This window comes from Merops nubicus, unplaced genomic scaffold (assembly GCF_000691845.1).
Source record: "Merops nubicus isolate BGI_N331 unplaced genomic scaffold, ASM69184v1 scaffold9802, whole genome shotgun sequence".
NCBI lineage: Eukaryota > Metazoa > Chordata > Aves > Coraciiformes > Meropidae > Merops > Merops nubicus.
The window spans coordinates 11,422-26,717 of NW_008595609.1; the positions used below are offsets into that span (position 1 = coordinate 11,422).

Sequence of the window (15,296 nt, forward strand, 5' to 3'; positions counted from 1 at the left end):
CCTGCTCCCAAAGCACCCAGGCAGTGCCAGCCCAGTGCCATCCACTCACCCAAACCCCCTCACCTGTATGAAACCCCAAAACTGGGTTTGCAGCAAGCTTTTGGTTTCAGCTTTGCTGAGCTTGCCATCGGGGTCAGCAGAGTTGTTATACACCAAAACTGTGGTAGCAAAAGCTTTTTCGAGGTCTGAGCCTTTTCCTAGAGCTAAGAGGGGAGAAAAAGAAGTTATCAGCCTATCAGGGAAAGTGGCATTTGAAATATAACTGAAAGGAATCAGTCAGAACTATCCTGAGTGGGTGGAAATCTGTGTAGTTTCATTAAAGTTAATGAGACTGAAACTGTTCACAGCCACAGAGGACCTGGCCCAGATTTCATTTGGAGTGAGCCAGCAACATGCCTCACATCCCTAGAAACACACCCCAAAAGGAAGCCTTCCATGACAGCTGGGGCAGTAACACAGGGTGATGTGTGAGACCCATCTGGTCACCTCCACCCTGGGCATCCATCAAGGACCCACCACACTGTGGGGACAGGCCATGCTGGCCATCTCCTGGGTGCTTTTGGTCTCCCGGGATCCTGTGTGAGGGAAATGCAGCCCATTTGGGAAGCCTGGCTGAACAGGAGTGCCCATGTCTGAGCATCAGTGCTGCACTTCAGCATTAGGGTATACTTGGGATTTTGATTTGGTTCCTACCCCCTACTCCTGAGTCACATTCTAAAGACTGCACACCCAAAGCCCTCAGCATCAGGTACCACAGATGGTTTAGGGTGTGCTTTTTAACAGAGAGGCAAGCAGAAGAGGAGATATGGATCACTGCAGGAGCACACTGCACAGGGACCCATGAGATCCTCTTGCCTTGCACCAGCTGAGGGTCTGCTGAACACACCACTTGGGCTGTGCTCTTGGAAGACCTGAACCCCCAAGGGGCAAATAATGGGTCCCCTTACCTTTTATTGATGCCAGCTGCTTGGCTATAGGTATGCTGATGGGGAAAGAGAAGAGAGGCACAGTCACCACCTGGTGAATTGTGTGCATATAAATATATATACACACACATATGGCTTCTTGACAAATGCTCTTGCTCATTTCTGCTTCATTTAATCCCCCAGGGACTTGGAGCTTCCCAAGGGAGACTGGCTTTCCATCACAGTGGAAAGGAAAATGGCCTTTACAAGCAGCATGCAACATCACACAACTCCTAATTATTCACCTAAGTGAGCAGCCTGGAGTTGCTATGAAATGTGCTTGTTAAATAATTTTAAAAGAAGGGCATTGCAACATCCTTCAAGTAATTTCTTTAGAATATGAAAGAGCTCCGGGAAGTTTCTCAGTTTTAAGCCCATCCCCAGGGAAGTGTGGAGGGGTCTGTCATCCCCTGCTCCCCAGTGCTCCCAGTTTGGAGCAGACACAGCTATTTATTTTTTCTTTGATAAGAACCCCCTGTTTTCTATTAAAACTTAAAGCCTGCTTACTTTTGCTAAAGAGCTGGAAACTAATGACAGAGCAGCCAACACACAGCAGAACAGTTTGCTCGTGTTAGAGACAAATAGATGCAGAGAACAAATTTCAGCCCAAACGCCAGACCAGCAGAGGTGCAAAGGAGCAAGAGGTGCAAAGGAGGAGCAAGAGGTGACTTACCGCCTGGGCATGCCTGCTGCAGCCAGGGGGCTGCTGCTGCTGGGAGCAGGAGCTGGCTGGGTGACCGGGTACTGCGTGGTGCTGGGAACGCTTGCTCTGCAGCCACACATCTCGAGGCCAGCGTGTTTGTGATCTCTAAGCAACTGGAGCAATAGCAGTCAGGTGAATTCAAGCTCTGCCCGTGGAAGCAGCCTGCTTGCAGCATGCCCTATCAATAATGTAAATGCTACCTGGTGATCACAGAGCTGGCTAAACACACCCGACTAAAGCAGCCCCTGGAAGGCAGCTCTGCTGGGTTGGCAAGTAGCATGGCTTTTATTTTGGGTGGGAGTTTGACAGAAACAAACCGAACTAATGGAGCCTGAATCCTCTTAGATCTGTAGGGATGTAACTTTGCATGGGGAATAACTAAGACACTGAATCCATTCAGCGGGGCACATTATCATTTTAATGGGAAGCCTTTCTAGTGTGGGTTAATGCAGCTTGCCCCAAGCTATGAAGTGACTTGTTCCTATGGAAAGCGTCAGTAACCGAGCGTTTCCCAATTCCTGACCCAGCATTTATCCTAGGTGAGCACGCTCCTGCTCTAATATTTATTCCCCCAGTGCAGTGCAAAGAGGAGATCTGCTCCTCCTCTGAACTCTGTGCAAAGCAGCATCCAGCCCGGAGCCTCTGCTTCGGTTTCTACCCAAAGGGATGCTGCCTGCTTCCAAAAGCAGCACGGAGCCATATGGCAGAGCAGTCACACATCAGAGGAACTGGAAGGACTCCGATGAACTTTGTTATTTATTGGCATGGATATCACTGTTTGAGAACACACAGCTTGTCATGCTGCCTATCTCTGTGCACGTTCTCCTTTAAGTGGATCCTTTGCCTAGAAGTGACTAGACAGGATAACTTTGACCTAAAAGACCAAGCAGCCGTTTTAATCCTAGGGTGGCCTCTTAAGAGGTAGTGACTTCAACTACCTCATCCAGCTCATCATTCCTGGTGAAAAGATACAATACTGATGTTAAAGCTACTCAGGATGAGACTTTATGTAACAGGACATGCAAAGGAGACTGCAACAGATGGCCTAGAGAATTAAAATATTTTCCTCATTTAGTAGAAGCTAAATTACTGAAGGCTAATGAATAAGGATGTTCACCACCTTACTGTTCCTGGATTTTAATTATCTTAAAAAGCATGGGAAAAGAGAACCTTTAATTTTCCGTCGAAGAGTGTCATTACTCAAACAATTCACAGCCTTTTTCTGAGAGGTTTAAGCTGTCTTAGATCTCTAGTGCGTTCTTTAGGACTGGCTCATGAATAAAACAGAGCCTGTAATTGCAATGACGCAGCCAAAACACATATAATCAATGCTCATTATCCCATCAATTAACACACCAAAATTAAACAAGAATTCAGGCTTAGTGATCTGCCATCAGTTAAAAAAAAAAAACAGAAAAAAGGGTCTTGATATCATGTTGAAGTGATAATTCCCTTTCACATCTGTTGAACCATACAAGGAGGCATGAAAAGCCTTACATCCCAGTTAATCCTCAGAATGATCATGTTTGGTCTTAGCGTCCAAGGTAAAAATGAGAGTGAGAAACAGCCTCTGTTGCATGTTTATCAGCTACAGGCAGTGCTGTGAGCTGGTTGGCAAACCCAGGGCTCTGTGTTTTGGGCTCTTTCCACCGTAGATCAGATTTCAGCTCGCAGGTTTGGTTTGTTTTTTTTTTTTTTTTTAATCTAACCGAGTTTAGAGAGCCTGAGCTGTAGAACAGGTGATTTGCTTTGCTGGGGTAGTAACAAGTTCAAGCAAGCCTGGGATGCATCTTCCCTCTAGGACACACTAATTAGCGTCTGCAGGAGCGTTCGTCCCTCCTGGATAGAGGGTAGCACGAGGATAACCCTTGCCTTTGCAGCTGATCAGCTTGGAGACAGGAAGGTTTTTGGCTTTACGTGCTGCTCGGGTGTTCTGGTCAGCAAGGTGTGCAGGGAGCCAGGCCATCTGCCCGGGCTCTATTTTGGTACACACTATTTATGTTAGAAATACCCAGGTGCTTTTATCAGTCATTTTTTAGCGTGTTTCACACATTAACAACATTATCTGCACAAAATACTCAACCTGACACTTAAAACTGTAAAATCTGCCCAGGCAGTCCACTTAAACTAATCGCCACTCCAAAAAGCTGCAGTCGCTGCTTCGCTTTTGGTGTTTTCCCAGAGGATGGGAACATCCTTTGTTAGGGACTGTGTGCAGTTCAGGCAGGGTTCTGCTGGGAAACACTGGTGTGTGGTGGTGGCTCCCTTGGCAATGACCCCACCACGCAGGGCAGGGCAGGCGTGGGCATGCCCGTGGCCAGCAGGCACAGCCCAGAGGCCCAGGCACGGGGAGGATCCCAGCCCTTAGCCACTCAGACTTCATTTCTCCAGCCAGCCCTTCAGCAGCTGCAGAAGTGCTGCTACATCGCATCCGGAGGGGTAGTAACTCCATTTCCTTTGTGACCAGAATGTGGTCATTTTGATCTTACATGATACATGTATTTTTTTCCAAAGAGCCAAGACCTGAGTAGACCCCCAATCCACCTTAGCCATGGCAGGACAGGCTGTCACAGCTTAATGCTCTTTAACTCTTGCTCCATCTCTTTGCAATCAATTACTTCAGGTGGGAAAAGTTAGCAGGAGCAGCAGGTTTAATGTGCTCGCTGCGGGTCGTCTCTTGACACCAGCCACAACCCAAGGGGCCCCCAGGGACAAGCAGGCTCAGCCCTGCTGGGGAAGGACCTTCTCCTCCTCTTCTGCAGGGAGGAGACCCAGCCCAGAGCAGGTTAATGGGGGACTTGACCAGCTCCAGGGTTTGATAGCCATGCTGATGCAGCAAGCAGTCTGCTCTGCATGGGTTTGTCAGCTGATGGCCACTGCATCCCTCCAGTCACAGAGCCAGCTCCTGCTTACTGGGAGCTGGTTTACCCACACTAACATAATGCTGAACATCCTAAAAACTGAACCTCTGCATTTATTCCAGAGGTAGGCAATGTGGAAGATAAAAAAAATAACAGTGTTTCTTACTCATGTTTCTCCACCACTGTGCCTTTTGGGGTGCTTGCTGCTGCTGCTTCCAGCTGTGCTGGGATGGCATAAGTGATGTTCTGTGGGTCCCATGAGCGTTTGCCCCTTGGCCATCACCATTAAAAAAAAAAATATCTCTTCATAGTCGATTTGATTTCAGTCCAAGGTGGAATCTGCACCGGTATTTACCTGACTCAGGTGCAATTTGCTGACTGGTGTCCTGTGATGAAGCTGTGACCAGCACTGCTCCAGGTCATGCAATGCAAACTGCTGCCAAAAGGCACATTTGGTGGGGCTGTGCAGGGGTCGGGGGGAGGGAAAAAAAGTGAGGGGGGGACATCGGTTGTGGGGGGACCTATGGATGGGTCAGCCTGTCTCCTCCACCCTACACACCAGAGATAACTCGTCTCAGCCTGGAATTGGCCTCTGGGATCACAAATGGTTAAAATATTTATGAATCCCATTGCTGTGATAGAGGAGGTAAAATGTCTTTAAGAAGAGCTCTTAGAACTGGTCTGTCGGCAAGGAAACAGCACTTGTCACCTCATGTCCAGGCGTTTCTCAGGCGTGCTACAGCACTTTGGCCAAAATATGCTCATGCCTCCTAGGGGGGCTGCCAGGGAGCAGACTGCCTGCGGGGTCCCCTGTGTGCAGGCTCCCAGCTCCCCCAGTTTGCTTAGCAATCTAATGGCTAAGGCATGAGCCCAACACTTGTGGTATGGTATTTATTTTCAGATGGAAGCCTGAAGTACTATTACCAAATAATTTTTCCTCTGAGAAATGTTTTATTTTAAGACATTTAGACTTTAAAAAAGCAGTTACATTTATAAACCCCTAAAATCTTATTAAAGAACACACAACAACAAAGATGCAAGAAGAGAAACTGGTAGCTATCTACAATAAATGGGATGTTTCCCCACTGAACTATTAATATTTCATATCAAAGATCTTCATACTAAGGATGTATGGCATTGAAAAATGATGGGAAAATCAGCATCAGATATTAACACTAAAATATAAATTATTGCTGCTGTTAGAAAATTCCAGGAGGAAAAGCTCTTGGGTTTAGTAGAAGGAGGGATAAAAAGAAAACCTGAAAAAGCATGGTTAAGTCAGGGAGAGCATGTAAGTAGCCCATCCATTCACATACATAAAGACTTTGATTCAAATCTGGCTTAAACTAGTAGACAGAGGACTAAATGCTGCTGACACAATATAGCATGAGAAGAACTTATTCAGAAGAGGATGAAACAATACATGGCAGTTTTCACTTGGTAGTTCTATATCTGTCTGTAACATTAACTGTGAAACTCTGGAGCTGTTGTCAGGAGCAGACTATAGGCAGGTGCAATGACTGTTGCATCCAACTGCCTCTTGCATCAGTGCATCAGGGTTCACCCGAGAGTAACCCAGGGCTAGAGCCTGAATCACTCATTTAAACTGAGACCATACACAGATTCAAAACAATTAACTTCATCAGGTCACACCATTGCAATATGAGTTCATGCAATGGGAGCACAAACTTTCTCCAAGTCCTGGCCATCATCAAGGCTCTGTTATGGGCAGCTCAAAGGACACAGCACAGGAGATTTGATTGGTCATTGAGAATGTGTTCACAACAAAAAAATACCCTGACAAGTAAGGGCACAGCCCCGTGGGCTGGATTTGATACTAAACTCATCCCTGTCTCCTTGATGTGCTGGGCAGGGAGCAAAGGAGGCTGCAGAGCCACTGGGTACCCCGAGTCACACTCCCTGCCCTCTCCAGCACCTCCCCATGGAAGGTATGATCCTGTACTTTTGCAAAGCACATCCCCTCCCCAGTCGACAGCAATGGAGAAACCCTAGACCAGCACAAGATCTTGCCTCTTCTTGGCCTCTGAGGCACCTGGAGAGAAAGTCCTGTGCTCCCAGCCTCCACCACCACACTCGCAGAGGTACCTGCCTCGCCTCCACAGCTCTACACTTGATAATGCAGATACTCTCCCATCTTGGGTAGCTGAGAAACGGGCTATAAAGAGAAACACAAGGGAAAACAGGAGGGACAACACAGAAGATCAAGGAACATATTTTTTTCCCCAGACTGACCTAGTTAGTTAACTAACTGGCAGAGATACTCTCTAATGATGAAGTAGGAGAGCAATCAGTCTGCCAGCAGCAGCTTCACAGAGGATGTTTGAGTTTACTTAGCTATTTGTCTGAAACTCAGGAAACATCAAATACAGTCTTTTCCATCTTGCTGCTCAAAACTTTACAGTCACTATTCCCAGTTCAAATAAACTTCCAGTTTCTCAAGGAGTGCCAAAAAATGCGATAAGACTCAAATCGAGAGGAAAACATACTCAGATACATTTTCTTATATAACACAGACAAGAGCTTGCATCATTTTTGTTTTCTCTTTTGCTTCTGCCATACAATATTAACCTGTTAAAGTATAAATGAAGAGATTTTTCATCCTTCCTAATTCACAGCAAAGACTATAGTCCCCAAAGGATAATAACCAACTCAACTGATCTGCATGGCAGCAAGCAGCTAACGTATCTGTGACAGTTTGGCCAACTGAGTAAAGCAAAGGGCAAATCTTCCATGAAAATATGTGCCCCTTTCACTACATCAGTTTGCTCTTCCACCAGCTCTGCCCTTCATGTGAAAATCTTAGTTTTGGAGTTACATAAATAATACCCCAAATAAGTAAACGTCTTAATTCTGTCCACAGTCTTCTGTTTGAAAGTGCCCTTTCACCAGGGTTGTCAGTTCTTGAGAGTTTGAAAGCTGCAGTTCCTGTGCTCATATGGTTACACAAGAATTTCAGCTTGTGTTTATTCCTGCATTTCAAACAAGTTTCTAACCATCAGCATTGGACAGAAAAGTTTGGAAACGAGGCCCTGCTGATCTGGATGGAAAAGTTCATGACTAGAAAGCTAGCTGACACAAAACACCCTCAGTTTCTAGTGGAGAGGTTTAGACAAACCAACTTGAGAGGTTCCTGATCAAGTAATACACACTGGATTTAAAAAGAAAACAAAACAACAAACAAACCAAAAAAAGGAGTAGTAGGACTCTGTGGGAGGGGGCACGAAGAGCACACATCCCATCCCTATCCCTTGTCACACAATCAGATTCCACTTTCCCCTGGCTTGCCTATGACTTTTCCCAAACTTATAAATCAAAGGAACAAAAGAACTGAGAGCCAAACTAAAATTTTTCATTGACCCAGAAAACTGTATTTTACTTCCCTTTGGAATACCAGGACATTTAGATATTCTGGTTTGTCCTCTCCACAGCTCAAACATGGCTCCCCAGCAGTCCACAGAACTGGGATAGTTAGCACCATACTGGGCTAGTCCTACTGACAGGTGGAAAGAGAGGTAAAGAGGCAGGCAGGTATTAAATTGCACAGTTTTAATTTTTTTTAAAACTTGTGATACTGACCTTTAATGACAAGTGTCTGTAGAAGTGTCATACTCCACTGCACGTTAAAACAATCCTCACAATAGGTGCTGGAGAACAGAATATGACCAATAAGGTCAAGCACAGGAATAGTTAATTTTCTTAAATTGTTATTGTAATTATTTTGCAGTGACATTTTCATATTAACATACTCTGAAAACATGCATTGTATGCAATAACTTTATTAGGGTCAAATAGATATCACAATATAGATTCATCCACCGAGTAGCCATAAATTGGTTACAACAATCATAGAAGAGACTAAGCTGTTTTAAGCTAAGATGCTTTCAACATTACAGCTCATACAATAAGATTATATACTGATACACTTTGATTTAGAAATGCAGATGATCAGTTTTGGTTAGTATATTGTGCTTCAGGCATTTGCTTGTGTCAAAGCATCCCATATGCTGTAGTGAGGAAGGGCTGAATTTCCCAGGGAGAAACCTGAAGGGGCTACAAGTCTGGCTCTGGCTATTTTAGGGTGAGTTCCTCTGAGCCTGGGTGATTTGGTCAATCCAGTTACATTCTCCAATAGCACCAAGCTAGTGCTCAGAGCAGCGACAGAACAGAGGGATATCTAACAACCCTGGAACTCCACGGGCGGAAAGGGTTTATTATAAGAGGGTATAAAGGAATATTTATGCTTTGTAAGGTCACAACAATACATGCAGCTTCCATGTTTTGTTGTATTAAACAACAGGGCATTTTCACATGGTTTTGTATACTGATATCTGCACCTCTGTTATCTTAGTTAAATAAATACCTTTGTAAACATATAACACAGTTACTTGGTCCTTATTCTCCACAGCTCACGTTAAAAGATTCACAAAACATCCATAGAAATAGTGATTTATAGAATGAATACTTAGCTGAGTTAAATGGAATAAACATTGGTCAGGTACCATATATACTACTGAATGCCATTTCAAGGAAAAATGTTTTAGTTACAAAGCATTCAGAACTTGGGTAAGCCATATATTCAACTCTGCAAAATATATAAAAGATGCATACTTCTTTTAAACATACATTTAACAAAACGTAGTGGCAGAAGTTAAGAAGTTCCATTTACACAGTCCAGACATTTGGTAGTATGAAACTGCTTATCCATGCACTAAATTACAGATGACTCAGTTAACTGAAATAATAGTAAAATCTTCTGAAACAAAAAATTATAACCAAAACAAATCCTCTGAAGAGTCACAGACAGGCAGTTTTGAAAAATTTAGGTGCACTGTTACATGCATGGATATACAGTGTAATCTGTAGAAATAATAGTAAAACACTTTTGTTTTTCACCAAAATGCAGAAGGAAATTCAATTATATTATGCATATTAAATACTACAGACTTGAGGCTACAAAATGCTTCTACCATCTTAACACATACAAAACTACCATAAAGTTATCTCTAGAGTAGATACTACAACACCGACCCCAGGTCACCACCTGCAATGAGCATATCCCCTCTGTCTGGCTAGTCAGGGGAAAAAAAGGCCAACTCCAGCCCACCGGCCACCTCCTTTCTGCCTCAGGAGGTAGGCTTAGATCTTCCATCAACATTAAATACCGCGTTGTAGTATTAATTTATGTAAAACCCTTAAAAATCTGGCACCACTGAAACTTGAGACCTGCTAAACTCTCTACCTGTGAGGGATGCAAGAGCTCGTGCTGCGTGAACCCTAAATTTGATTAGAGAAGGAGGTTGGCCCACTCTGGCTGTAGCTCTGGGACTGGCCATATTCATCCACCTGGCCATAGGAGCCCTGCTGGTTGTAGCCACCAGCCGGCCCGTAGCTGTCTTGGTTGTAGCCACCTTGGTTGTAGCTGCTGGGTTGCTTCTCCATGGTGTCCGGAGGGTGCCGCTGGCCCGAGGAGTGCCAGCCCGTCTCCTTAAACACAAACCAAATGTTGCCTGCCCAGAGGATAAAGTTCAAGTAGCCAAAGACCTAGGTAGGGAGAAGAGGAGCTGGTCAGCCAGCAGTTTCAGCCTCACAGCCCAGCCTAACATCGTGGCCCAGCACAGTCCTGGGAGAAGTCAAAGCTCCTCCCAGTCCAGCCTCTTCCCAAAACATGGTGAAAAATTTCCTTAGCTTTAGAGCAAATTCCCAAATTCACCTCCCTTAGCTGTAGCTCACAAGGTGTCTGTTTTCCTTTTTGCTTCAAAAAAAAGTTTGAGTTTTTAGGCCAAAAGAATTTTTTTTGTTTGAAAATGTAATCTACTTTAAAGAAACTGTGAAAAACAGAATTGACTGAAAATAATTAAAAAGAGAGAGACATTAATTGGTCAGCTGTCCTGGAGGTTTTTTTTAATTTTTTTTTTTAACATTCTAAAGACCAATTTTATTTGCACGTGTGGTTTGTTTTTTTTTTTTTCTTTTCTTTTCTTTTCTTTTCTTTTTTTTAAGGATTTTTAGAGGATTTTGTAAGGCACAAGCCCTTTTCTTCCTGAAATGCACAGGCCCCTTTTCAAAAGCACTGCAGCGAGCAAGTTAAAAGCAGGCAGGGCAGCCCAGGCACTCGGACAGACACTTTGCTTCCCCTCCATCCCAACCCTGCACACCTATCCTGCTCCTGTCCCCAGTCACACTCTCCCCGCAGCAAGACTCTACTTCCACTTAAATCCTTTCAGCTACGTGGTGACACCAGCTGATTTCGGTCAATAAAAGAGATGAAAAGACGTCTGCAAGGTAAGGGTGCAGAGCAATAATGGAGGTCACTTACAACCGAGGTGTTGAGGCTGGACATAACGGGGCTGCGGACGGGCAGGCATTTGTTGGACTGCTGTTTGCAGGCAGACAGCAGCAGCAGCACCTCGTCTGGGTCGGTGGCAATCTTTACATCTGACAGTCCTTTAGCCCAAGCAGAGGAGCTCACTAGCCACAAGAATGAGAAGACCACTGTCACAATGAAATCCTAAAAGACAAATTAGTTAGAAGCATTATACTGGTGTGTCCACTGGGGAGAGAAAAAATATTAAAAATCACCAGAAAACTGAAAGCTTGTGTTAGAGGAGAGAAAAAGCAAGGGCTTGTTACTTCCTGGAAGGTTGTGATTACTGTCATCACCCAGGGAGCTGATTCTCAGCAGCACTTGGCGTGCCCAGCGGGGCAGAGCTCTCCAGCTGCCGTTTGCATCTCCAGCCTCGGGCCAGATCCCCACGAGCGTGTGGCTGGCACGCAGGATGCTGAGCTGCCTGGGAAACGTGGCTGCTCACGGCACCTGGCTGCTGAATTGGGATCATTTCAAAAATCCAGGTGCTGGGAAAGGAGCTGGGCCCTCCTGAGGGGTGGCTCTCACCCCAAGTACTCCACCAGACAGGCAGGGTGAGTTTCCCATAGGAAGCATTTCCATCTGCGGCAGCCTCTCAGGGAGAACCTGAAACTGGCTAATCCTCAGCTACCAGATGAGTTTTCTCACCAGACACAGGTAAGGCCAAATGTCTGATCTGCACGAGGTGTGCAGCCACTAATTATCATAAGCAAACAAACAAACAGCGAAACTTGCCAGGCAGAGAGACTCCTCAGCTCCTCTCTGTCCCAGGAAAGCTTTTGCTCCTAATTCCCATCCACACGGAAAGAGGGAAGAGGGGTGGTGGTCCGTCCAGGATCCAGTGCCTCTGAGCAGCTCTGCTCTGAACCACTCTGCTCACTTTTCCCTCGAAAGACTCTCAGGAGCATGCACAGACATAAACTTCTCCTTGTCTTAGCCAGAACAAGTGGCCAAGTGACACTGTTGTTGTGTGGGTTTGGGGGGAAAGGAGGGAGGAGGTGTGATTTTTCAAGCTTTCTTGTGTCTTGCTAAAACAGAAGAGCCTTTCTGCTGTCATATTTCATTCCATCTGTCAGCCCACAACAGATGGTAGAGGTGCCAAAGTCTAACATACCACTAACTGCATCGCTGCGTCTTGCTATCCCACCTCCCATGGGGGCTGCTTCCCCTTCCCCCTTACAAAGAAAGGTGTCCATGGAGGGAAGAGAGCATGTTCACTGGGAACGCAGCATTTTGGGGCACTATCCAAAGAAACAAGTGTTCCCTAGGAAACACCATTCTCATCTTGTACCAGCACACCTGATATTTGGGGAAGGAGCTCTCCATGGCAATGGAGGGATGCAGGATGCAAGACTCCACCACCGTGGAAGAGGCACCAGTCAATAAACCAGCCACACAAGCAAGTCATGAACAAAAGATTTCTCCACTCAGGCAGATGGGATTAAATTAACTGTGCTTGGATGCTTTCCCAAAGGATACATCCTTCTCTTTAAGCAGTGACAATTTGTTTTCTGCAGGCCTGTGTCTGCCACCAAGCCTTGAGTTCCTCTGACCTCCCTTCATGCTGCCCAAATGGGCTCTCTTGAAGAGCGTGAAGCCCAGGAGCTGACAACTATCTTAACACCCAAAGAGACTCTGGGTAGGCAGAGGCACATAGCCTAGAGTAATTTATCTTCTCAGGGAGATTTCCAGCAAAAGAAATTATTGTATCTATCTTATATGTCCTAGCAGTGACTGAATGAGAAAGACTCCTAGAGGCAACAGCTCAACCGCAAACATTTCCTAAAAATTCCAGCTGGTAGACACAGCAGATACTCACTAGGCTGTGGATTGTGATGGGATATGCTCTTTATTTGCTATCAGGCTTGACATGTTTTCTACCTGGATGCCAAGCCCCCATATAGGTTCTGACTGACACAATAGACGAGGACACACCAGAGTTTTGGGGTAAATGACGAGCAATTCTCTCCAGTGCCACCACACTTTTAGACTTTGCAAGCTAAATCAAGCTCTGCAATCAGAGCATTGGCAATAACAATAAAATAAACACATAGCAGGTAGATATCTGAAGCAAACAGAGACAAGCTGATCCAAACTAACACAATGTAAGACCTTAAATTCTGAAATTTTAAAAGTGAGCAAAATTTTTCAAGCAGGTGACAGCAACAAAGGTTCACACCTGCTCTGAGCTCACAAATCCTGACCTCATGATGGTGAGGCTTCTGAACAACTGCAGTCTGCAGGAGTCCCTCACTCTAACTGCTAGTATCTCAAGTCCTGGGCTATAAAGTACTGCTAGAAACATCCAATGGCACTGTGCACTTGAGGGGCTGGTCCTAAGGGGAGTGTTTCCTCACTGGAAAGGCTGTCAAACACTGGCCCAGGCTGCCCAGGGCAGTGGTGGAGTCCCCATCCCCGGAGGGGTTTGAAAGACATGTAGTTGTGGCACTTAGGGACACGGTTTAGGGGTGGGCATGGCAGTGCTGGTTTATGGTTGGACTCAGTCTTAAGGGTCTTTTCCTTAAGAACAAAAAATTCTATGACTCTATGTTATTTCTCAGGTCTTGTCTTCTCCATCTCACCCCATCCTCCAGCTTTCTTCTGATTTCCCCTGCACCAGGGTGTCCACACAAGCCTAACCCTCCACGACCCCGCCCTCGCTGCCACCAGTTCCCCTATTTGATAGCAGACCAGAGCCTTGGGGAAAGGGTCCTAGTCCCCCCCAGCTCCTGGGGGGCTGGGATCAGCCCTTTTATACAGGAACTCCCCAAAACTGTAAAGACTGGCCGGGTGCAAGCCAAACCAGAAACACCACACAGTGGGACTTGGAGAAGAAACCAGGCAGCCCATCTGCCAGCCGGCCAGCAGCTTGTCAAGAAGATGGGACAGAATGGCTAATGAAACACCAGGAGCTTTTCAGCAGGTGCTTTTTCACCAAGACTACACAGCTGGACTCAGGCTCTTGGAGGATTTGTGCTGTCTCCTTCGTGCTGTGCAGGGAGCAAAATACACGGCTAGAGCAAAACTGCATCTTCCTATTTATCTTGAATCTTTGCTAACCTTCAGCTTTGGTTGGAACTTGAACTTCTCTTATTTTCAAGTGGGTTTGGATTTCTGGCTGAACATTTTCACAGCTCTGGGTGGAACAGAGTTACAAGATAATGACATGCTGAAAATAAAAGTGAATTTCAAGCTAAGCTGTTCTGTGGCTTAATGTCTATCTGGGGAATTTCTCCTTGGTAATTAAAGCCAGAGTATCTGCATACTAAAACAAATCTTGCATTTGAATGTTTAATATCCCCATAGCATGGGCATCTTTTTTTCCCTAGGAACAAAGTAATTTTTGTAGTTGCTCTCTTGAAATGGTGCCTACAGATCTGTTCAGTGTGTATTGTTGTACGATTACGCTATATTCCTAATTGCAAAGTTTCTTTCTCAGATCTCAGCTGAGATACTTTGGTCTGCCTACAGGTGCCTTTGGGAAGGAGGAAAAATAGGAACGTGTAGGAGAAAGCAGAAAACAAGACTTAAAATATGCTGAATATCCAAGGAGGGAGTTTCTGAAAGCCTGAAGTATGTGTAACAAAAAAAAGCCATACTTTTGCTGCCTTTTTCAAGTTGAAACTTGCTTTACTGAGTTTGCCAAAAATGCCTACTTGGAACAATTTTATATATTATATATTTTAGAACTGTGAATGCTTTTTCTTTCATGGTAACTGAAAGATTTCTCCTTGCTATCAAGCTACTGGCTTTTGCAAAACACCCGTCTTTGGAGGGGGCAGTCACAGTTGCTTAAGTTTCCCGAGTGCAGTTTCAGATCCCCCAGTGTCCAACACAACCTCACCAGCCAAAAGCACCTGCAGAAGCTTCAGAAAGGGGAGAGGTTTCATCTGCTCTGAGCTGGCTGGTGGCTTCAGCACCCCCCGGAGCACAGTAACACGTGTCCCCACGTGCACTCTGTGCCCTGCTCTCCCTTCTAGCCAATGTGGTCCAAGTTTGGCATGGTGGCCCTGGGCTGTTATGTTTGAAAACATGCCAAACCTCAGCTCTGGCCTGGCTGGAGGGTGCCTGGCCCCCCTGCCATGCCTGCATTCCTTCCTCCTTGCTGAGCTGCAACTGCTGAGTCCGTAGCTGGCTTCCCCGCAGGCTCCCAGTGCCTCTCCCAGTGTTTCCAGGCACTCACACTCTGCTACAAAACCTTGTCCTTTGACAAAACCCTCTCGTGCATTCACAGCATATGAGGCAGCAAGGCTTCAAACACCAAAGCCTATAAACCCTCCCAGCCAAAAGCAGCACTGCCAACAGGTTTCATGGACAGCCATGTGGGAGCAGAGGGAGACTTCTTCACCCCAGGAGGGAGAAACCACTCAAAGGATTTGCTT

At 45.6% G+C, this 15,296-nt stretch overlaps 2 protein-coding genes across 2 annotated transcripts in view; both read right to left on the minus strand.

The window, feature by feature from the left end:
- Positions 1-1,748, minus strand: part of SNTN (sentan, cilia apical structure protein) — a 3,308-nt gene extending 1,560 nt beyond the window's left edge. Inside the window, exons 1-3 of the mRNA XM_008936112.1 lie at positions 1,639-1,748; positions 948-982; positions 64-203 (exon numbers count right to left, since the gene is read on the minus strand). Coding sequence (XP_008934360.1) covers positions 64-203; positions 948-982; positions 1,639-1,748 — 285 coding nt within the window. The remainder of the gene's footprint in view (positions 1-63; positions 204-947; positions 983-1,638) is intronic.
- A 6,560-nt stretch (positions 1,749-8,308) lies between these two features.
- Positions 8,309-15,296, minus strand: part of SYNPR (synaptoporin) — a 45,395-nt gene continuing 38,407 nt past the window's right edge. Inside the window, exons 4-5 of the mRNA XM_008936113.1 lie at positions 10,867-11,058; positions 8,309-10,091 (exon numbers count right to left, since the gene is read on the minus strand). Coding sequence (XP_008934361.1) covers positions 9,825-10,091; positions 10,867-11,058 — 459 coding nt within the window. The 3' untranslated portion in view covers positions 8,309-9,824. The remainder of the gene's footprint in view (positions 10,092-10,866; positions 11,059-15,296) is intronic.